We start from the raw sequence: 24,191 nt of genomic DNA, 5'->3' as shown, positions 1-24,191 counted from the left end.
CCCGGGACCCCCGGGCCTCCCCCAGATCTGCCACCGGCAGTACAACTGATTACCATACAGTACATCATTTGACTCTGCTGCTAGACAAATACATCTTGTAAATCATAATTTCAAGAAAAGTTCAGTTAAGTTCGAAAGAAAACCACAAATAACTCTTCAAGTTGTTCAGGCCTGCAGTTAGGCTGTTCCATCCGCATCGCGCTTGAAATCAGAGAGTTTCTCCCCTAGCGACTTCTTCCAAAGTTCTACTTTCATGCGGGCCGCTACTTTCGGGGTTCAATAGGAAGGTAAAAAATTAACGTTACTTTCGGGGAGCCGTTATTTTCGGAGGGGGCCGTTACTTTCGGAATTCTACGGTAACCACTCTGCCCAATAACAAAGGCCACTGACACTGCAGTCAACCAATTAAAACTCAGTAAATACATGCGAGCGTGGCTGACGCGAAGCGCGGGAAAACGTGTGCGAGCGAGCTGCGATTGGTTTTGGTTTTACTTTTCCAATTGGATGAAAAAGTGGCGCGAGTTTTTTAATTCAATCTTCTAGCATAATAATGCAAAACCAATTACTTTTCAACATTCAAGTAGCCTGAGTTGCATCCATCCATGCTTTGTCCCCCCCCCCCCCCTCCCCCTCTCCCGCCTGCATGCTCCGCAGGCTAACATTCAAGAGAAAACCGCTCTCAGTAGTTCACTCTGAAGTGTCCACATCACGTAGCATTGCGTACGGGCGGTTTCAGTTTTCCTGAAAAATGAAATCTCCACATGAAACAAATTAAAGGAAATTGTTATATAGCTGGCGTTTTTCCCGCTACAGCGCGCCCATTCATGGGCTAGTTCATGGTCACATGACATCTAACAATGAAACTGTTTCCCGCCAAATGCCACGAGCGGGCAACACCGTGAAAACTATGACGTCAAACGGGAAACAGTTCACTGTTACCCGCGAAATGTTGACCGCTGTTGCACGTCATTTGTCAATAAAGTGATTATTTGTTTTCCTCCGGTTTGACCCTTTTTTTTTTGCTATATAACAAATCACTTAATGACTTGTCTCTTGGGGAACATTGACTTCGACTTCGTCTCGGGAAACATTGAGATTCGAGGGTAACAAAATTTACTGTTCCCCTCCGGACCAGTCATTAAGTGTTAACTGTATAAAGAGCGTTTTCAGTCACGTGACCAGCAGCCATGCAGATTTATTGGAAAAGAAACTGTCTACATAGGAAAAGAGTTGAACTCCTAAAGGATTGGTTTGGTACACCTACATGGCCACCGTTTCATTGTTTTGGAGCACCAATGTGGCTGCCGTGACGTCATGTGAAAACGCTCTATAGACCTGTGCTTACAGCTGGGCTAACTGCCTCATAAGGCATGCAGTTCCGTCCAAGTCTGAGATAACAACGGTCGAGGAAAAGGAATTTTCCCGAAGTACCGTTTGCCAAGTGAGATTAAACTATGCGACAAACAAATGTAACAGCCATCCCAAGCTCCATTTGTCGATTTAACCGTCTGTGATTTGATGCGAATGCTGTAAAGAACGAACAACTTTCATGGGTGAACAATGCACCAAGTATCTACTTGAACTGCGGAGAAAGATGTTAAGACAAGAATGATCATCACAGTTCTGTGCACAACCTTTAAGTGTGAAAGTAAAGCATGAAAAAAAAGAACATTCAGGCGTGAACGGATTGGAACCAACATCTAAACATATTTTGGTGGTAGAGAGAACGCACGCTGGCAGTATAAGTAAAAGATAAGGCATGCAAACACAGAAAGACAGGACGTCGTCCTGCACAGCAGAACAGAGGGATTCCTTCACAGAGAATCGTCTAGTACTGCAACATCGGATAAAGATCTACGTACAGTGCTTCGCGGATCAAAACGTTCACTTTAACAACAAAGGCACATGTAACACGACAACATAAAAAGACACTCTGACAATTAACTTTTCTCACAAGAGTATCTTTAATTACAGTATTCAATATTACTACTTTATAACACATGATTATATGGCTATAAGCTCTTGCTAATTCAAAGTTTAAAAGTATATTAGTCATAGGAAGACAACACTCGCACGAAACATAGCAAAACATTTGACAGACATTCTGCCAAGACAAAATGGAGGACTGCTGGTATATTACCAGCACAGACTTTGACTCATGGCCGGTATCAAAATTCTCATTAGACTTTACACTGTTATTAACAGTTCAGCTTGGGAGAATTTTGACGCCGGTCAGGACATTTTTCAAGGAATGAAAAAGGCTTTGAATTCATGAACTGCCAGTTTGAATTTGTTATAAAACTTAAGAAATCTAATCATGAGAAAAAATTCCTGAAAATGTCTCGATATTTTTCTATCAGTTCATGATGAGAATTGAAAATAAGAGAGGTTGCAGGGTTTACATTTCAAAGACAAAAAAAAAAAAAACAGTACTGACAGGCTGGATTTGACAAGTGCTCAACTCGAGCGTAAGATGAAGCAAAAGCATGAAAATTGCATAAGAAAAAGCAGTAGAGCCCACGTTTCTAACATGGTACCGAAGCTTTCTGCCAAACTTTGGCATATTTGGTTTTACAATCCATCAAATATTTTCGCTTGCGTGCGATTGTCTAAACACGTCACGTGACCGATTGTTCCCCAATTTTCAAAACTGCGCGTGTTGCGAAAAATATTTGAAGGATAATAAACACAATAGCCTCCATTTTGCGCGAAAATGTGCTCGGATATTTGTCCTTGGACATTATCTGTTCCTTGAAGCTCACAGTTTTTCTCGAGCGTAAACTGTTCGCCTCTCGGAAGAGATAATGTCCGCAGACAAATATCCTAGCATATTTTCGCATCAAATGGAGGCTATTGTTTATATATATTTTCTTTGCATCAAGTATGAGATTTACAAGACAAAAGAATCTTAGAAAATCTACAATTTAGGCCGAAAGCCTCTGGGTCATGTTAGAATTCTGGTATGTTAAACATGGCCAAAAGGAGTCATAAACAAGAGCACAGACAGGCATGTCAACTTCCACTTGCTTTTATCTTCTGTTGCTTTTGCTGAAGCTCTTGCCTGTGTGATTCCTCGTGAATAAATCAATTCCACCTTCTTTTCATGTTTATGGTCCACTGTGAGGACCTTCATGTTTATGCTCATGCATATGCTAGTGCTTCTACCCACACCTGTGGCATCTTCCTGAAAACCAGCCTTAGCGTCAGGTCACTACATTATTAGCCCTTTTCACAGTTCATTTTTCTTATCTGCATAGTACTAAAAATTAAAACTGCAAAAAAACCAAAATCACACAATTGGCCAGAATTGCCTCTCAGGGTAGAACATATTTTTATACAAATGATTATGAAAAATTAACCGCGAAAGGGCTATTACATAATATGGTGACATACTTCATGATGTTTGTGAAACAGCCATTTGCAATCTCATTTTTATGTGTACATCTGTTCATTTACCGCAGTCCTCCATAGAAAACAAAGATGGCGACTGTACATTTTACCACAGTCACTTGCAAACCCAACACAGGCCATTAAGCACAAAGAAAACCATATTTTTGCAATATTTGTCCCTGAAATGACATTGAGTACGCTAAGTCTGAAGTTTTTGGAACTTTTCTGTACATGTGGTCTGGTTTACTGTGCATTGGTAAGGTTTTTGTGCACTACAAAGTAGCAGTCACCATCTTTATTCCTACAGAGGATTTGCTTTGGCAAGTCACTTGATTGTCTGTTGTACAACTGTACGTATGAATGAAAGGTTTACTGGCTCTGGTTGTTCACTGGTTGGAAAACACTTTCCAAGCAGATACAAATGTAAATCACCATCCACTTGATACTGTAATACATTGGATGGTGATCTAGAAGCATTATGCAACCTTAAACTGCATGATTGCAGGCTCTCGGCAAAAATGAGTGACATTTTCCTTTTGTATCATTTGATAAATCTGACCTTCTTATCCTTCTTTAAAGAAAGAACTTGAACCTTGTGTCAAAAACAGAAAGATTCACAAAAAGACATTTGGAGAATCAATCCTGCAGTGTAAACTAGTTTCCATGGCTAAAAGGAAACACATCCAGTCATTTATATGAATCTATAACAATTACCTATCTTCTGACTATTACTAACAATACTAAACTGAAAAACAAAATAACTGAAAAAGCAACACTTTAATACATTAGTCTCACTATAACTCACATACATGTAGCACAAAACAGCCATTAAACAACCCACAAGTACACTAGTAACAGAAGTATACAACTTTCTAAATTTGTTTTGAAAAATGACCAAAATATCCTAGCTAAGTATAGCTGAGAATATATCCTGCAGTTTACAACAAAAACTATTGTGAGCTAACTTGTGACTACCAGTAGCTTCACGTGAAAGGCAAGTGCGTAAAGACACTGCACACGACTGCTGATCAACTCCATGGCACTGTAAATATACTGTTATTCTTAACGTATTTCAGGAAGGAATCAAGAATTGACTCAAAACATCAGGAAATGGAACAAAAACAAGATTGAAGTCCTTTCAGGTTCCTAAGAGCTGTACAAGTTCCCCTAGAAACATGCACAGGGTTGAATTACTTTTAAAAAGACATGCAAATCCTGGCCTCTGCAATGTGTTTTTTTGCAACACAGCACTGCCACTAAACTGAGAAATGCCAAAACAGGTAAAAAGTTAATTTAGATGTTCTAATCATAGGTACTTCCTTCTGGTGGCTGAGAAAGCTTTGAATTTTCTTTTAGACTCATCATTCTGCAAGAAAAAACCAACAGCCAAACCTAATTCAGTAAGCCTATAAACGAACCTCTTCTCTATCTCTACATGTATTGTCATGGATTCTATTGGCAGACCTTGGCCATGACAACAATTAGTTTCATATTAATTACAACTAATAATGTAAAAGCCCAGACACAGTAAATGTGTACCTCCAGGTAAGGTGTAAACGTTTCATCATCGATGATTATTTCCCATTTATTATAATGTGGTAGCGTTCAATGTACATGTACATGTATGTGGCAGGGGTGGTGTCCTGATGGTTGGTGAACTAGGCCTACATTTGTACATTGCGTCAAAAGTACTGTAGTGCTGTCAAGTTAGGAGTAAAAAGTTTTTCGTGGATAATTTTGCTTAGGACAAGTGAATTATAATTACTAATTTATAAACCTCAACAAAAGAGCCTGTTTTGATGGAATAGCACTGTTTTCATGTTGAAAACTTTTTTCTTGCATAATGAAATATTGAATGTACTTTGGCATTTCCCCGCAACAGCAAATGGTCTGAAATTGGCAAAACTAGCAAAAGAGTTCCAAAAATTCAGTATAACTGGGAATGTTCTTTTTTTTTTTTCTGTTTCTGGCTCTTTCTCTACAAAGTGTGAAGGAAGCATAAAATTATTGCTCAGCCTGGCCCAACTGGCCCTAGAAAGTTATGAAATTTTAAACAGTATTGCCATCTCAATTGTTTTGCTGTTTTCACTGGTTGCCTAGCACGTGACCAATTTCTTCGCCACTGGTTTGAGTTTCAAGTTTCAGTCTTCCACAAACAGCAGACAAAACACTATATTAACCTATTCGCACTGAATTAAAAACATAATGTCATGCTCTGTTTCATCATTTTCCTGGGCATTATTCTGTGCTATTAATGCATTTTTAAAACGATGGAAAGAAGCCAACTTGCACATCACAAAAGTCTCTTAATCAAAACTCTGCTTGTGTGGTTTGCTAAAGGCACATTTTTTTTCATTCCAAGTAATTAAAAAAGCAGAGCATTAAAAACTCTTGCAATTTTTTTTTTTTTTTTTTTTGCCACAAACCTATAAAAGCTGGTAATTATGGAATAGTAAAAGAAATTTTTGTGATACTGTTCTTTTATGTGATCAGTAAAAGATTATGAAAATTGATTTATCTGTTTTTGTGCTCCGAATTGCCCTAGCTTGACAAGGCCCTTCAGACCTTTTATTTTTTTTCTGCCCAGTTGTCATATCCTGATGCCTACCTGCTGAACAACTTATTGAAACCCCGGGTTAATGGAATTATCCAGTACAGTGGAACCCTGCCTTAGGGCCACCCCATTACTATGGCCACTTTATTCTGGCCCAAACAAAAGCTGAGTCAGTCATTTTCTTACTTACAGAACTTTAATGCAATTGTTTTACCTCCCAACTCAAATATCTTTTCTGATTAGAGGAGAATGTGTCATGTGTCATGGGTCAAAACTCGCTAACTCCCAAGGTAAACAACAACTTGACCTTTTGACTCACACGTGATCAGGTGATGCACCTTGAAACTACAGCAAATTTGCTGTGCCAGCTGGGGTCAAGCAAATAAGGTTTTTCACAGTTCCTTCACAGTTTGGAGGTATAACAAAGACCACTTGATGACTTGCCCCATGGGAAACAGTGAGTTGTGTTTCCCCTTGACCTCAATGTTCCCCTTGGTTTTGCCTCGCAAAACATTGAAAGTCTCAGGAAAACAAAACTCACTCTTTCCCTTGGGCCAGTCATTAATTGCTTATCATACACAATGTAACTACATGTACCAAGAAAAAAGATAAAATGCCACAAAAATAAGTAACAGCTGTCATCAAGCACATTTAGCTGCACTACCAGTATACAAATGTACATGATTGTATAGTTTACCTCTTCAGCTCAAGGAGAACAGCTTTGATACTGTGTTGTCTATTCCAAGTGGCTAACACCTTACACATCCTTGGTTCAACCTGCATGAGGCAATAAATAATTACACAAAATTAATGATATACTAATGATTTATTATGTTAAAACTGTGCTATTTTTTGCGAATTATGCAATTTTCCAGATGTGATTTGTGGTGCATTGTGTGAAATAGCACCATCACATAATATCAGAAGACGTCTTGAATCTGAATTAGTGAAAACCAATTATCTATAATCAATAACCCAAACCACTGTCACTTCAACGTTCGTCATTAGTTGTCAAAATTGATTAAATAGTGAGTGCTTTCACAGGATTGTAAATGCAGACAGACACCAAAAATTCTCATGTCCATGTGGTCATGTGGACACAATGCAAAAATGAAAATGACAAGGGTGACCTGCAGCTTTGCTGCCAGGACCTGCAAATTTTAACCCTACTGGTGTTGTGGAAGAACAGACCCAAATGTTCACTTCAAGCACTGGAATTCTAACTGAAATTTGCTTCAAACAACAGGGTCCAGTTATTTTTCTACACAATATTAAATTTCACACTTTCAAGACCTGTCATTTGAAATCGGCAGTTATGTATACATGTGTACATACATGCAGGGCTTTCATTAAGGGCCATAACCCGTGACACCTGTTACGGCTGAGTATGCCTAATTTCCCCTTCATGCTACAGGTGCAATTGCCTGTTGTTGATATAATTCACCCATAAAGTAATGAGTTTGCCACAGGTGTGGAGAACAAGGCTACAGGTGACTTGAAACTTAATGACAGCCCTAACATTTATCAGGTTTTTCAACATTTTGAGTTCTTACGTGTAAGTCAAGAAACTGTGAATTTCCTTCTTTCAGCAATGATTCTCAGGAATTTTATTATTTATCCATTTCTTTCTATATGTTCCCCCCAAAATGTTCAATAAACAAGAAAAGTTGCCATTTTGTAGACAACCTACAGCGACAGCACACTAACGGCTGATAGTGTATGATAGCTCAACCAATCAGATTGCAGCATTTGCATGAGTATACCAGTTGATTTATACTAAAATAATAATTATTTTGTCCTTGACCAGATGAATTTTGACTCACCTCGCCTTTTGCATTTATTCCAGACATGTTAATTCTTGTGGCAAACCGAAGTTTAGGTGGGTCAACAGGATACTTTGTGCCACATTCAATCCTCAGTGAGTATATTCGGCCTTCATAAGGTGTCTGTAAACCAAGCAGTTACAGAGAAATGCAAAATTCAGTAAAGGAATAGTAGATGTGTCTCAAGTCCACTGATTACAAAATGGTTGCCATAGACATCACTTTTCGAACTTCCCTGACTTTTCCCTGATCAAAATAACATTTCCCTGACCAAATAAACACAAAATTGCAGATCTAGAGTGGTTTCTGGCCTCAACTTACAGCCCTCTTTTACACTCGATCATTAAGACTGATCATTAAGTTTCCTTCTTCATTAAGTAAATATATATCGCTGAGATCACGGTGACCCAAAATGTTTCTTCCAACCTTCAATGGTATTAAATCAGCTGTGTTAAATTATATAAATTTTCCCTGACTTTTCTTCAAATTGTCAATTTTTGCGACTCAAAATAAATTTCCCTGACTTTTCCCTGACCTTGAAGAATATTTTTTTCCCCAACCATTTCCTTACCTGTGGCAACCCTGTTAGAAGTACATGTACAACAAGCACACAAAAATTTTAATGACATTAAAGTTGCATACATTAGACTAAGGAGCACTTGGTACACCCAATTTCCCACAGTTGTTAAATTAGTGTTGTTAGAGTTCTCAAAAGTTCATCTCAAATCTATAATAGAAAATGCAACCATAAACAAGCTGCCGTAAGTATTTCTCTGTTTTGTTGCAAATTTACTCTGTCAGATCTTATTGCATGACGAGTCAAGGGCAAGCACATAATCTGTAAAAATCTACATCGGAAAATTTGCTATTCCCTCACCTATAAGGAGCACTGCTCTTAGTTTTAGTGCCACCAGTACAGAAGGATTATGTTGGCTTCACTTTCTATTCAACTTGCAAAATGCAAAATGCAAACCCAGGTCAACCATAGCTTGGTAAGGTGCATTTTGGCATCCTTGCACCAGTTATCTTCAAGTTTAAATAAGTTGCACTGCATGCATTTTATCTGATTGGGAAAGGTTACCGTTTAGCTAAACATTTGCAGGACACCCCATTAAAAAATAGCTCTCTAATGAGCAGCTGTGAATGTTTAAACTTTTAGAGTAGGCCGCATTAATTTGAACTCTATAATGTACCCATATAATATAGGATATGCGCATCATCAAGATTCACCATAGAATAAAACTGCTCCAGACCTGCCAGTGGTTCCCAACATGCATGATTTTTCTATTGCTGGTTTTCACTGTCACGCCATCAAAAATGAAAATCGTAACCATCCAATAAATTTTAAGAATAGATCTGCTCAAGATATAATAGACGATTGATATACATGTTTATTACATAGGTTGTTCTTGTGACCAATATAACGTGCACTCTGATTGGCTAATTGTAGGGTATTATTCTCCTGTAATGCCCACGGGCTGATTACTGGCTTGCAAAACAAAGAAAAAAGCCACATAACAAACAACTTATTAACCTCGAACATTCGGTCTTTACGGGAAAATCTCAAACCTCGACCTTGCCGTATTGACCGAGCGAGAAGTCTCCGTCTGAGATTTTCCCGTAAGGACCTCACTCTCAGTAAATAAGTAGTAATAAACAACCTATCCAAGATCTAGGTCCATATCCTTTTTTATTTGGGTGTTGTATTCAGAAAAGTGTTTCACCCAAATTTATAGAGCTTTATATGGAAATGCCATGTTGGTGACCCTTGGAAGGGTTTTTACAAACACCTGAGTAAACATTTGTCGTTGAGTTTTGCTACTGAAATGAAAAGTTATTACTTGAGCGCTCCGACACTTTGAAATTAATTTACTTCTTCCTATCTAGCACAAGAACTGTTCGGGTAGGAAAAGCTGAAAATGTCAAGTTACAATGTATTAGAGGGTCTTACATCTGTTGGAAATAAAAGTTCATAAGGATTGGTAATTTCTAATTTTGGAAAATGATGATGTCACATGAAAAACAGAAAACAGAGATGTATGGCTGGACATTATAGAAGAACCAAAACCCAGAGAAGAGTTTATAGTATCATTCCATAATTTTGTTAATTTAATAATATCATCCATGAAACATAACTTTATCAGAAATATTCAACTTGGTTTTAGATGAAAGCACGACAGTGTAGAAGAAAGCACTAGTCTGAAGAAAAAAAATTAAATTGCTCTTATGAAATCTGAAGTAGGAAAGCAGAAAGATTATCTGACAGAAATTGAATGAGAATTATTTAGCATAGCAAGCTGTACTCATTAGAAGTAACAAAATATTTTTTGCCATAAAATGGAAACAGAACACTTCACTTTTGTTTTCGTAAGATTGAAACAGAAGCAAATCTCAGAATTCTTTCTATGAAGCACTTGCATAAACATTCACTTTCAATTTCGCTCTCGATTTCTATGCGTGATAGTTGACTTGGGCAATAGAAATCTTAGGCTCATAATCTAATAATTGCTAAATAGAAACACTAGTAGAAGTTTGGGAGAATGAGAAATGCTGTAGGAACACAAACCGACAGGCAAGTGTTTCCACAGCTTTTTTTAAATTGGCAGTCTCACCAAGATTTACTGCTTCTTGAAAATCCAATGAAGGTGTTGGTATTAATTGGAAATCCACTAGTAGTTGCCTAATCTTGCTAAAATGTACCGTACTAGTCACGAAAGTTATTTAGAGCTGTTGTGGCTACGGACGAGTAGGAAAGAAGTGGTCCAAAATGTTGGGCCGACGTTTTCAAGTTTAACAATGCTACTTGGAGGAAAATCACTAAAAATCGTTGACCTCTTGGAGATTGAATTTATGCCTTTTTTAGCATAGTTTGCACAAAAACTTAGAAGACCTCTTGTGATACTGCCCCTTTAAGTTCTCCCAAACTTCCATGAGTGTTAATTTATAATTTTAACTCAACAGAAACATGGAGAACATGTTTTCTATTTCTTTTAGAAAATACTACAATGAAAAAAAGAAAACAGCTTATTTACTTAGATCATCAAAATGTAAGTTATCTTTGCTCTTGCCATTATTACACCAACAGCTCAAACTATTTCTGTGTTTCTATCAAGTTTTAGTATAATTTCAGAGCGGAACAAAGAGTTTCCAGCAATCTGATTGGTTGAGAGATTCCTTATATGATGCTATCTATATTCACCGCTCCAGGCGGTAAATATAACGTTTTCAAGGCCTGGTCACTAGGCTCACCACCTATGCCATCTCGGCAAGTAAACATGGCAGACATTCGCTGAATAAATTTTTCATTTACTCAGAAGACATTACTCCATTTAAGAATCGTAAACACAGTAGTTACATTAATTGCCAGCAGGTCAGATCGAATGACCAAAATTTATTTTTCTTCTAACTAAAGCTACTCATTTTTAGATGATGATGACAACTGTGAATGAAGTCAACATCGATAAAACAAAGATACCAGATGAATTTACTTTTCATAGTGTTTCGCTTGTTTGTTTTACTATGAAACTGGATGAGTAAATTGATTCACAATCGATGTACCTGAAAGCTTATTATTAACACTACGGCTGCATACGTGTATGCAAATGAACAATTGCATCTGTGTTTTTATGTTGAGTCCGTTATTCTGTAGTTCTCTTTGCTCAGCTCTGAAAATTATACTAAAACAATTATTCACCTCAGGCTCAGTGAACATTGGTGAATTTTCACTTTGACTCTGTCTTGATGAATATTCACCAATGTTCACTGAGCCTTTGGCGAATAATTGTTGAATAGAAACACACTTTTAAACCAACAAAGAATATATTTTCTTTGGGGCTATTTTCTAAAAGAAAATAATCCACCATGGAGGCCTTGATAAGAAGGAGAATGGACTCACTTAACGGCTTGTCCACCCACTAACAGCTCATCTAGAACTTATGCGAACAACTTGTCTTTAAAGATCATGGAAAACCATCTTCTGTTTGGTAATTAGTAAATTAGATCTGGCCAATCAAAGAACATGCAATTCCTTGAATATTTTATACTATGACAATGGTGTTGACTATTGAAGCCAAGTAAATTAATGATGCCTGAAATTGCAATATATAAAACTCTACTCCGTTACTATGTAAGGCGGGTATTCTAGTTCACAGTATAAACTTGTCACTGACAGCAGCGTATTCTTTCATATGGAGTTACGAGCAGATAAAAGATTCTAAGGTACGTTAGAAGCACTCATCAGAATCGCGCTTTACAATAGCGCTTAAGTCTCAAAACAGTAACAGTAGCTTTTTAGGCACTTCACTTACTCTAGGAGGACCAAGAATCATTCCATTCCAGTAGGTTAAAGACATATCGTCGTCCTTTTCTAGACCCCAGCTAACTGTGCCGTCTCCGCCTTTCTGTCCTTCTTCAAGTTCCTCAAGCAAGCGAAAATTGCGAGGCACAACAACTAAAATAAGGTAGTTAAGAAGAATAACTTGAGTTTGAATAACTCCAGAATTTAAAGCAGCTGAATGAAAAGGAAAATTGACAAAACAGAACGGTAAAGAGAAACTATTTCCTAACCTACGCTGGAACCCGCCATCTTGGATTTCTAACCACACCAGATTGAAGATGAGGGCTTGAGACGAGCGAAATTTCCGGTAATCGATATTTGCTCGCGGGTAGCTCGAGTCGTACGGAATTTGGTTCGGTAGAACTGACAAGCGTCTGCGTGGGGGGCTAAAACATGTGGTCTGTACTGAAAGAAAAATGCTGTTTAATATTTTCAAATATCTGTTCTTGTTCTAGAGTATTTAAAATACGCAAATTAGCTAACTGACCAAGCGGACTGAACATAAACTTACTTTCCTAGGGCGGCATTTCTTACGCGTATTAGGCCTAGACAGATTCTGCTCGGCAACAGTTTGAGCAACTTTTACGATTTTCAGCAACTTTTTCGATTCTGAACACATTTTCGGAGAGGGAGCAACTTAACAGCATCTTTTCTAAAGCTAGCATATATTTGGCATATTTTAACTATTTCGAAATCCCATTCATAAGTAATTGATATTTTAACACGTTTTCTTTGGAAATTCACAAGAATTTACAAGAAACTCTTGTGTTTTGATCGGTATCTTGTGTTGATAGATTGCAAATGTGAATATGCCGAATTTGACCCCATTTCCAGGATGGCTATCCTGTGTTATTATTCCAAATATGGTACAACTAGCTCAAAAAGGCGCTTTCTTCTTACAATGAAGACTCCGATGAAGAACAACATCAAAGAGATCCAATCTAGGGCTTCCCCTGTAAAGAAAATACTCCTCGTACCCAGCTCTGCCTCTGCCGAGAGGGTATTTAGTCTGCTCAGCACCCTTTCATCCCAGCAGGAAAGCGCCCTAGAAGATTACATTGAGGCATCCGTGATGATCAGGTACAACATCTGCCAGAGGAAGCACTAGGATGAGTCCAGAGTTATTGCTTGGTCTTCAAGAAACTGTAACTGAGACTACTCGTTTTGTTTATGTACAGAAACAGAGCCAGCTTGCTGCTCTTCGATTTCAGCAAGCAACTTTACTGAAAATTTTAAGCAACTTTTGCGATTTTAAGCATCTTTTGAGCAACTTTTGGGGATATTTCTGAGCAACTTTTTAACATTTTTGAGCAGAATCTGTCTAGGTCGAACGTGTAGTCACGAACATGCTAAAAAATAGGTTTTTGTCGATTGAGCTTGCGTAATTTTTGGCATAATTTAGCAAACCGGGCATAATTTTTAGCTTTTAACTAAATGTAGCACAGCTAGCATCTGGCTTTTCTGAGTTCTGACCTTCACGAAATGACGTAATTTCGTTTCTTTTGACTTGTTCTGTTTCTAAAACCTCTGCTACTGTTGTCTCCGGGGCTGCCTGGGGTAGGTGTGATGTTTCTCGGTCTTAGGCTCCACGTATACGGCTTGGTAGTGAGCTGACTGAGCTCTAACATCTCAGATGGCGTCCTCGTCGTCGATCCGCGCACTTCCCAAGATCCATTTGAGATAATTCAGCAGTTTATAATGTGGTACAGAGAGCTTCAGTCTCTTGGGAGCGTTTATTGAAACCGAATTAAGTCAATTCATACCCCCAACATAGCACAATGGGGGAGGGGAGTTGATGGAACTCCTCCTCTGTATTTTTGTTCTGTTAAGGCACAAAGAAATAAATTTACGTAGATTAGATAGCCCTGAGCCTGCTGTACAAGGTGATACCGTGTTTTGAAATTATGACGTCATATGACGTCAAAGGACGTCATTTGACCCACCATCTTGGATCCGCCATCGTCGAATTCGATTTCACTATTTTCTTAAAAAGTCAAGACATAACGGAAATTAATACAAAATCAAACCAGGGTGTTTAGAAATGTAGAAAACGGCGGTTACAAATTAAACGGCGTTATTCCTTGTATGCCCGTTTTACGAGCACAATCGACAAAAGCCAGCAAACTGCCCGAAAGTTTCAATATGGCGCTGCTCTTTATTTTCAACTGTGTTTCACGAGCGGAGTTTTCGTATCGGTGCGCCCGTACAGTCTCAATAACCTTTTTAGCTCGCCCTTTTCAACTCACTGAAGAAGGGCCAAGCCCGAAACATATATTTTACACAAACTATATTTGACACTCAGACATAATTTTTCAGTATAAACGGAGCCGCTTACGAGGTAGGGTGATTTTCAGAAAGGTGTCTTCAGTTATGTGCATCTACCTGCCTAATCCCATGACCTTAGGAAAGAATCTCGTGTTAGGGCCAAAAACTTCGATCTCATGTCTATAAAGGAAAATTTCATGCACACCTGCCCTAAAAAAAATTACAATAAAATAAAAAGATCCTTGTAAATGTCCGTTGCCCGCTTCCAGGCGTTCAGTTAGCTAGAGCAAAGCGCGAAAAACTGCGGCACAAAAAAATAGAAAGAGAAGTTTGGTTCTGGAATTAAAGTGAACGGCTCACCTCCCCAGCCCTCCGATTTTCAAACACGTTTAGCAACGGTGTCATATGTTTGGCGAAACATATCCAAGGACTGGGACTGGGAAATGTTGAAAAACCTTCGGAAATCTTCGGAACGTCGACGGAACTCTTCAGGCGCCTTCAGAGTATCACCAGGCCGTCTTTCAATATCCTAGCACTCCCAGGAAAAAAAAAAAGTCACGACTGTGACTCTATAACTCAGTAAGTGTCGGTCATGTATGTGTGCATATTTTCGAGGTATCCAGAGCTTAAATCTCGCTAAATTATGCGGGAAAAATGGCGGCAATACTTGCAGAGTACCATGTGAGTATAAAACTGTAAATTGCCCATTTACAAATAAAGTTTCTTCCAAATAAATCACGATCAAGGACAGGAAAGTTAAGATATAGGATGATTTTAAATTAACTCAAAATAACTTCACGAATGAGAAACTAAATAGAACTGCCGGGAATTATCATCTCAGCTTCCCTTCCCAGAGCTGTTTTGACAATCTCCAAGATTCAAGATCTATCACTCAGCTATCAGTAACTCTTTATTATCAACATATGTTCCGTCCCTGGCTATACGTAAATCCACCAGCCATGAACGGAACTTTTGAAGCCAAGAGATTTCTCTGGAAATATTTTTCTACCTGTGTATTTCCGCCGAAAACCAGAGGGGAGCTGAAAGACTATCCCATAAGTATTTGGGTCAGCAGGCGAAAAAAACCTATCAGAACAACTCCATAAGCATTTTCACAACTTTTAAATCCTCACTTTTCTGGATTTCTCATTTAAGAGCTCCTTAATTAACGCTTTGATTTTTGACCAGTTTGCCGCACATCAGACATTAATGTGCTATAAACGGAGCTTATTACGTAAAATACTGTCGTGGAAGTGCAATGTTTTTTGCTATGTGCGTAATCCCGCCACAAAGAATCCTCACCTTTTACTAATTGAAAACAGAATGCCGCTTCTTTCGGATCATACTCACCATACTTCCCGCTTGCTCCTTAACTCGACAGTGCATGCACGCTAATGCATGAATCAAATCGCATGTTCAAGGTGACGTCACAACATAGCGGGCTGGATTCATTTACTGGAAGTGAGCAGAAGAAAAGATCGATGTTTAAGCAGCAACCTTTCAATTTCCAAAAATGACGCCGGGTTTGGTCTGCCTATTTACCACTTTTAGTGGGGAAATACTCGCTTGAGTTGTTTCAGTCTACAAATCATAATAATCATAATCATAATCATAATAATTATAATGATAATAATAATATTTTAAGAGGGTAACACCAACTTAAAAAGCTAACATTAAGTTTTAATAATTAGGGTTGATCTCTTATTTCTTCAATTTCAGTGGCTACGTAAAATTTGATTCTCCTTTCAGTAATTCATTCATCGTTTTTACAATTGTGCAGTTGATGTCTACATTTTATGTTAATATCACCTGTCTAAAAGGTTAAAGGCTGGTGACCATATTTTCGCTACGATCTGCGAATCGCTGTGATCGTTGAGATCGCTGTAGACGAAGTTGAGCGATTTTAAAGACTACTGGTTTTCATATGATCGCTGTGATCGTCGAGATAGAATGAAAGTCTATCCCAGCGATTGTTGTCGCAACGATAGCCTCGATCCTTGAAGGTGATTTTAAGAGATGCAATGACGCATAGTCTCCTACACATCCATCACTTGGGTCGTCACGCAACGTTTCTCCCCCACTAATTCCTGGGAGAGGATCGTTGCGTGACAACACGAATGATGGCTGTGTAAGAGACTAATGATGGAAAAGATAACTGAACTTTCCCGTCGTGGTCATATAGAGATCATATGGAATCCAGCCTTGAAGAGGCAAAGAGTAGAATCCGGGCTTAGTCTCTTTGTTTGACTCGCTTACTCCACTAAGCTGTACATATTCCGGGGGACTCCCACATAGAGAGGACGGGGTGCTCGTGGGGAATTTTGGAAAGAACCTCTGAGAGATACTAAGGTCCTGTTTTCTGGGTCTGGCTTGAAAGTTTTTTCAACCCCTAAGAGGCACCAACTGTGAGAGTAAATTAAAAGTCAGTTGCATTTCAAATATCCCCTGTCATATTTATTTCCGCTCAATACCCTAAAAGGTAAAGCAAAAGCTTCCGCCGTGGGGCTTTTGAGGCTGAACACCCTAAGAAGTACCAAAACCGCTTTTTTAACCCCTGAAAGGTACGAAGAACACCCCCGTCCTTTTTATATGCCCCCCCCCCCGGGAGGGGGGTTATATATCTGTTACTTGACATACTGTCCTTTGCTCGGAATTGAGTGAGCTTACTAGCTAGGCTTCAGTGGCAGTTGACTGTCAGTTCTATTCTCCATAAGAGGCTTCAACCCCCAGTAGATTGCAATTGGACTCAAGCTCAAAAGTTCAATCAGTCGTCTCCCACGGTGCCTTAATTTCTTTTTAGGCAGGAAGGCACAAGAATAAACTTGTCCAGTGCATTTTGTGTATAGAGATATGGCTGTAATGCTTGGTTTTCATTAGTGATGCAAGCACGAACGCAAGCACAAGCGCAAGCTAAGCATTAAGGTGTTTATGCCAAGTTTAAACGAAGGTCGACAGTGATAATCATAAGCACAAGCGTAAGAACACGATGTTTACTAGTTGCAAGGTTCCGTTCTTGACTCGGCCAATATGGCGGCAGAAAATCAGTCAAGCCCAGAGCGTACGTTGCTGTTTCTTCAACTCTTGGGACGAAAAAGGCGAAAGCGACTGCAAAAAAAGGAGAAAAACGAAATGTTTTCAGGTTAAGGGCATTTTTAAAGAAAGAGGAAGCCAAGGCGATTTTTGCAACCACGTGGAGGAGTAAAATTATAACTTAGAAATCGTGAATTTTATTTTACGCTGGCATTGTGCTTTTTTATTTCCGTCTTTGAAGTCCCTACACTTTTTGGCATACAATATTCCATAGTTCCAAAATATCTCGGAAAACTTTTCATTTAAATCAACCGCGGCCCCTGAAACAAATGCTCCGACGTGAGGAATCTGGATCGAGTGCTTTAATTGGCCAGACAAAGTAAATTTCCTTGTGCTTGTGCGTTGTTTCGTTTCCACAGGGCAAAAAGTGAACGGAAGCGCATTAATGCAAGCACAAAAAAGGAAAACAAATTGAGGCCCGGTTCATACGTCGCATTTCTGCCGTGTCGAATTCAATTCAACGAATTAAATTCGACAGAAATTTGACGTCTGAATCGGCTGCCGCATTTCTGCCGCACGTTCGACTGGTCTTGTGGCATTATCCGACAGAAATGCGACACCGATTCAAACGTCGAATTTCTGCCGTGTCGAATCTAATTCATACATTATGTTAAGTAACGCTTCGGCTAAGACGGAAAGAGAAAACAATAGGCCCCGGCACCGGGAACCGTTGGATGGTTTAGGCCGATCAAGTTCTAATTGGATTAGTAACAAAATTTTTATTGGTTAAGGACACATTAGCGCTAAATTCAAACAAGCATTCTCCGAAAAACAATTCTTGCAGTGTGATTGCAAAGCTAAATGTAAGACGTTATACACATATTAAGGTAACAAGTAAACCCGTGTGGTTTCAGCGAAATTGTATGTGAGGAAAGTTACAAAGTTGATAAATTTCTATTGTGCACTCATAATCTCTGTCATGTTTCCTATCCAGAATGACAGAAACGTCATTTACATGTAACATCATTGGCTGAAATATTCGCGCAAAAATCTGACACCAAGTAGCGCGTTTTCTTCAGCGAAACAAAACAATAACAAATGTAAAATGTAACTTCATTGATCCCTGCGCGATTTGCGCAAATGTTTTTCTTGATGTCAGCATTAGACTGTAACTGTTCGCTAGAAATCTTCAAAAAGATCAAAATCTGACAAAATGTTCAACGCATCAAAAAAATATTCTCCTCCCGCGGCTGAACCAATGTCTAAAGTAATTCGTCCATTTCCAAGTCGCGGGAATGTCTTTGTTAGAAATAGTGCTTCTTTCTCTTCTAGTTTTATTCCCCTTGCACGAATGTCTTGTACAGAGTAGTAAGAACACAAACAAGTAACAACAAGAACGCTGAACTGCTCGTTCAAGGAAATGTTTATGTTTCTCAAGCAAAGAAGGGACCCTTTGGCCTTGAATATCGCTTGTTCAGATATTTCCATACAGCTTTCGATGTTCAGCGTCTCAAGATGCTTTGCTACGCCAACAAGTTTAAGAAAATCTTTTGAAGAGATGGCAGTCCTGTTTAAGTTTAACCATGTCACCTTTGAGAAGAAACGAAGCGGTACTTTCTGATACAGCTTTCCTGTGTCGGCTAAATGGGGTTGTTCACAATGTTACAATGCTTGGGCAGTTGACTTGCGTCCTTGAAATACAAAACGCCACCATGCAAGACAAACAGAGGACACACTCACTAGATCTTCTGGCTCAAGATACTCAAACACCAGCGGCCAAATTAATTAAAATTAAGTTGCTGGTTTGAGGTACGAGTGGCACATGGCAGCTGCTGCAAGTGTCAATAAAACGACAAAACTATCGGAAAACGCACTGTCAGGCTTACAATGTAACTTTTTTACAGTTCAGTGAACTTGAGTTTGTCAATCTATTTGCTGTCATAACATTCATGGTCAGCAGTTGTTATCATGCACAATGTTCCTCAAGGTTCAGATCGTGAATATCGAAGATCGCCAATCGAAAAGAAGACCGCTGACAGTTTGCCCTTCGTGTTTTGTGAGGCACCACCAGAGCACAATGCATTCTGGTCGCCGCGCAGTGGTCGCTGCGCATTGCATTGCATTCCGACAAAAGATTGTGCATAGATTTCTTATACATTCTAATTATTAGGGTATCTAAGAGACAGAAATGCTGCGGCATATTCTGTTGATAGTGACATATTTTACGGAGTGATTTATCTATCTGCGCGTTCTAAGACTGACAGAAACCTTCATTTCTTAAAGTAGTGCCAATTCGTGGTGTGTAACTTAAAATCTGTCCTCGTATGCATCAAATTCATACGTGATGACGCATCGATGGCGAGGTCTGGCCAGGTATCGAGACAAAAAAGCACGTCGTGATCTGAATTACATAAAACGATGCACATCAACCTCCCCTTTACCAGAGTGCGAAAATCGAAAGATGTGGAAATTGTGGAAGCAGAAATTAACTCTTAAATTCTTTACTGGTACGGATTAAATGTCTCTAGAATGTTGACAAGATTGTGCATAGATTTCTTATACATTCTAATTATAACTGCTGCTCGCCTGCTGCGCTCGCTTCGCAGCAATAAGAGCTGTGATATTTGAAAATTCTCTCCAATTTGCACGAACATTTTGGCGAGAGCACATAGTTTTTAAATTCCTCAGTTGAGCTTTCATACCATTACTTATTTGTTATATGACTAGCTGGAGAAATTAAGAACAAACAAGCATCTATTTGCACTGTGTAGAAATAAGCCTGAACAAATACTGATAAATGCTTTCAGCCCTGGCATCACGATGAGGTAATTTTTTCAGTCATATAATGATTAAGGTGGCCAGACACGAGGGGTCATGTTGCAGGGGCACGTTGCATCGACATGTTGCAGCGACAAAAACGTGTGTAGTACACACTGAGGCGACATGTAGCAGGGATGTGTAGCGGGGACATGTAACAGGGACAAAAACACAGCATTTGCACACACATGAAAATGTTGCGGGAACATGTCCCAGGGATGTGTTGCAGCGACATGTCCCCTCGTGTGAACTGACTGACCGCATGTGCATGGTTTTGGTAATGCCCAGCAAGCTTTGAGGCACTGCATCGTTGAAGTAAAATGGCGGCCATCGAAGTAGAACCGGTTGAGGATGATTCTCCAGCTAAAAATCCTGACGACAACGGTCGTATTTCTAGGAGTAATAGCCAGACACGTATGCTGATTGCTCATTTCAAGGATAATCCAATTCTATGAGACAAGCAACTAAAAGACAATGCTAACAGACAGAAAGCTAAAAAGGCAATGGCACCTTTGTTAGCACGATTTAGGAGGGCAAAACCACCAAGAAACCTAGCGGCGATCAAATCGAGGTGGCACAGCTTAAGGAGTTCGGTATTGAGATGCATGAAAAAGCAAAAAGAATCATACCAGTGAAAAGCACCATCACGAGCACCGCTACTGATGGCTGCCATCTTGTTTTTCCCTGTGCACGATCACAAAGAATCCTGGTCGTTGTCTCTGATTGGCTCAGCTTTTGATTCTGTATCAAGGACATGTTGCATAACGGTACACACGAAGTTTCGAATTCATGGCATCCTTGCAACGTTTTGTCCCCGCGACGTGTCCCATGAAGTTCAACAAGCTGAACTTTGTGCGACATGTAGCTGGGACAAATATCCCCTAAAATGGTGTTGCAAAAGTAAAAAAGTGTCAGTTTACACGAGGGGACATGTCGCTGCAACATATCCCCGGGACATGTACCCGCAACATTTTCACGTGTGTGCAAATGTTATGATTTTGTCCCTGCTACATTTCCCCGCTACAGGTCCCTGCTACATGTCTCCTCAGTGTGTACTACCCAAGTTTTTTTGTCGCTGCAACATGTCCCTGCAACATGACCCCTCGTGTCTGGCCACCTTTAGAGTAATTCACATGCTTTTTTCTCCGCACCTAGTAGCTATAAGATTGTACATTGATCCTTCCCCTCCAGTTTCTCACTCCCCGTTATCTACAAATTGTTGTGCGGTCCCTTTATTTTTGGTTTTTTTTTTTTCTTTTTTCATAGGTTAATCCCGGTAGCCAAAAGGAAGGCCCATCGAAGGGAAAATCGATGGAAACTAGACAGGACAGGAAGCAAAAGGGACAATTCGTTGGTGGGAGTATCATTCATGCATCATTAAATAAGGTCTTGAGGAAAAGAAAAAATGTGGAAAATAGATATACCAAAGAAGAACAGCAATTGTTGGAATTTGTCGAGGACATCGAAGAAAAGTTTCAATTAAAAATTGTTTTGAGCGAAAAACATATAGGTGGGTTTTCCACAGAATTAAAAGGGCAGGAAAGGCCGTATTACTGGAGTGGAAAAATAGACGCCATTGGCCTAATGAACGGAAATGACAAGGATGGTTGTGGTGTGGTAGTTTTGGATTGGATCACTTGTAGTAATATAAAAACGTTTTGGGAATACGCAACTGAATACAAAAATAAACTTCACCAGTGCCTGATTTATAGGAGGTTACTCGCAGTACATATGAGAGAGTACTTTGAAGACACAAGCATACCAGACCCGGGTATCATGATCGTGGCTCTTGACAATAAAAACATCAACGACAACGATCTGCGCTTATGCATGGATTTTAACGAGCTGGAAGAGGCTGGTATTTTCGAGGGACTAAATCAGTTCAAATGGGACGCCAATTTGTATAGTCAAAACAAAAGTATTCAGGGACACAATAAAGAAGTACCTATGGTGCGTAGTCTCCTTTTAGTTAGGTCTATAAATTAGTGCTGGTATGAAGACAGACTGTTGGGAGAAAAGGAGACCTTAGCAATGTTAATTAAAATTCAAAGAAAAAACTGGGGTAACCATACATTTTTTAGAGATAATTAGGCTTGAATGTGAGTCAAAAATGTTGATATCAGCATTGTTGCTAAAAAAGAAAGAAGTATCTTATTGCATGAAATTTTGGCGACAAGCTAATTTAGAAATATTTATTTTGAAAATTTGTATCAAGCGGCATTTTAATTTAGCGATTTTCGGTACATTTTGGAACTTAAGTCACTTTCTTTTCCTCAAACTTTGGTAAATGTATTCCACTTTTAATACTATAATGATTATGTGTAAAATATAAATCACAGAACCTCAAAGAAAAACCGCCATTAGCTCATAATCTAATTATTATATAGGACGGCTTATGTGTACAGGTAAAGATTTCTTTTGAAAAAAAGCAATCTTCCTTTGATTTTAACATTTTTATAGGTTGCTAAACATTCTTTACAGGTCAAAAGAGAACCCTCTGCTTACCTGGCCACTGATCCATTTGGCCACTGGCAAAAAATGGTGGACAGCATGGGGGAGATGAAGTCCAAAGTTTGTTGGCGACAACGTTGACCATACTCGACGTATCGGTTAAAGATGTAAGACATTTGGAACTAAGTTGTGTTTTTCACACACTTAGTAGGTCAATAGATACTTTTTCATAGCCCAGGGAGGGGGCGGGGTGGTGGGGCGAAAGGAAGGGCCCAAGGACCGTGGTCTGAAAATTTGCAAAGAGATCAATTGATGTGGTCCATTGTTTTTTTCTCGCGTAACATTTGACAACGAGTGATTGATACGTTTAAGCGTTGACTTTACACTTGTTTTATTCAATCCTTCCAGTTTGTCTATTGGTGTCAGAGTCACTCTCATGCTAGAGAAAGGCACCAAATAGAAAGACGAAAACAGCAACTCGGTGTTTTAAATTAAAGGGAAGAAGGCGACAGCTACCTGAATTGTACCATGATAACATAGACAAGAGTGTTTTATCGGAAAATACATCACTTTTTAAAATTCATACGAAACACATCTGATTGGCTTGTTCTCCACATCCTCTTTGGTGATGATATTGGTGACGTCATTTCCCGCTTTTTCGCGGTGATGGCATGTTTTTCAAATACCTGTTTCGAGTGGAAACATTTTATCTTGGTTGCAGCAACTTTTACATTTTTAGATAAAGCCGTCGGCTTTCTTTGTCGATTTTGACTTTTTTTACTCAGTTTTCCTGTCTTTTTCCTAAAATTCGAGATGCGTGGTTTTCAAAAACAATGAGGTCATTTCTACGTCATATGACTTCATCATCGCATGTCAAGAGTTTTAAAGGAAACCATTTTTGGGCGCACTATGAATCCTCCAAGTTTCATTAATTGTCATAGCTTTATTGCTATAAGAGTTACAGGAGGAAGGCCTCAAAGGTCCTCAAACGCTCTCTGGTTCCGAAGACAAAAAACGGCCGTTCTGAATAAATTTCAAGGAGCTCAAAATGGGAAATGCCTGAGCCATGCACTAATGCCATTGAACACCGGCCGATTGGCCATCACGATTTTCACGCCCATGTTTCATAACCCTGCGTTACAAATTTCTATATTCATGATTTGTCTGTATGCTGGAGATTATTGTTAGGATTGTGGTTCTTTGAGAGAATGTGTAGGGAGTCGCTCCTGCCGCTCCCTTCCTCCCCGTCATGGACATCTCGAGGGATCCTTAGCAGGCCTTTTGAAATTGTAAAAAAATTCTCTTCAAGGGGGAAGGGAGAGAAGGCTTCGTTAGACCTTCGTACGGGGGCAAGGCATTGCTGGACCGTCGTACGCTCAAGGGTTAAGTTCCCAAATATTACTCCAGAGACTAACTGACTAATCTTTGACAATCGTGTGGCCTGTTCGGCCTCAGTGTCTGAATGCCTCCAAGGATAAGGTCATAACGTGAACCTTAAGGAGTTAAAACTGAAGCGCTCTCAACG

The 24,191-nt window shown here is 39.3% G+C and overlaps 1 protein-coding gene across 1 annotated transcript; it reads right to left on the bottom strand.

Moving 5' to 3' along the window:
* Positions 1-1,940: 1,940 nt before the first annotated feature.
* Positions 1,941-12,402, bottom strand: LOC110040579 (ubiquitin-conjugating enzyme E2 variant 2-like). Its single transcript, XM_020745829.2, has 5 exons — positions 12,334-12,402; positions 12,075-12,217; positions 7,768-7,890; positions 6,642-6,721; positions 1,941-4,756 (listed from the first exon to the last, which is right to left on the bottom strand). Exons 1-5 carry the CDS (start codon positions 12,350-12,352, stop codon positions 4,693-4,695), a joined length of 429 nt encoding a protein of 142 aa, XP_020601488.1. The 5' UTR covers positions 12,353-12,402; the 3' UTR covers positions 1,941-4,692.
* Positions 12,403-24,191: the final 11,789 nt, after the last annotated feature.

The sequence above is a fragment of the Orbicella faveolata genome, unplaced genomic scaffold (genome assembly GCF_042242905.1).
Source record: "Orbicella faveolata isolate gen_17 unplaced genomic scaffold, um_ofav_v1 contig_3, whole genome shotgun sequence".
NCBI lineage: Eukaryota > Metazoa > Cnidaria > Anthozoa > Scleractinia > Merulinidae > Orbicella > Orbicella faveolata.
This window is presented reverse-complemented; position numbering and strand designations above follow the sequence as displayed.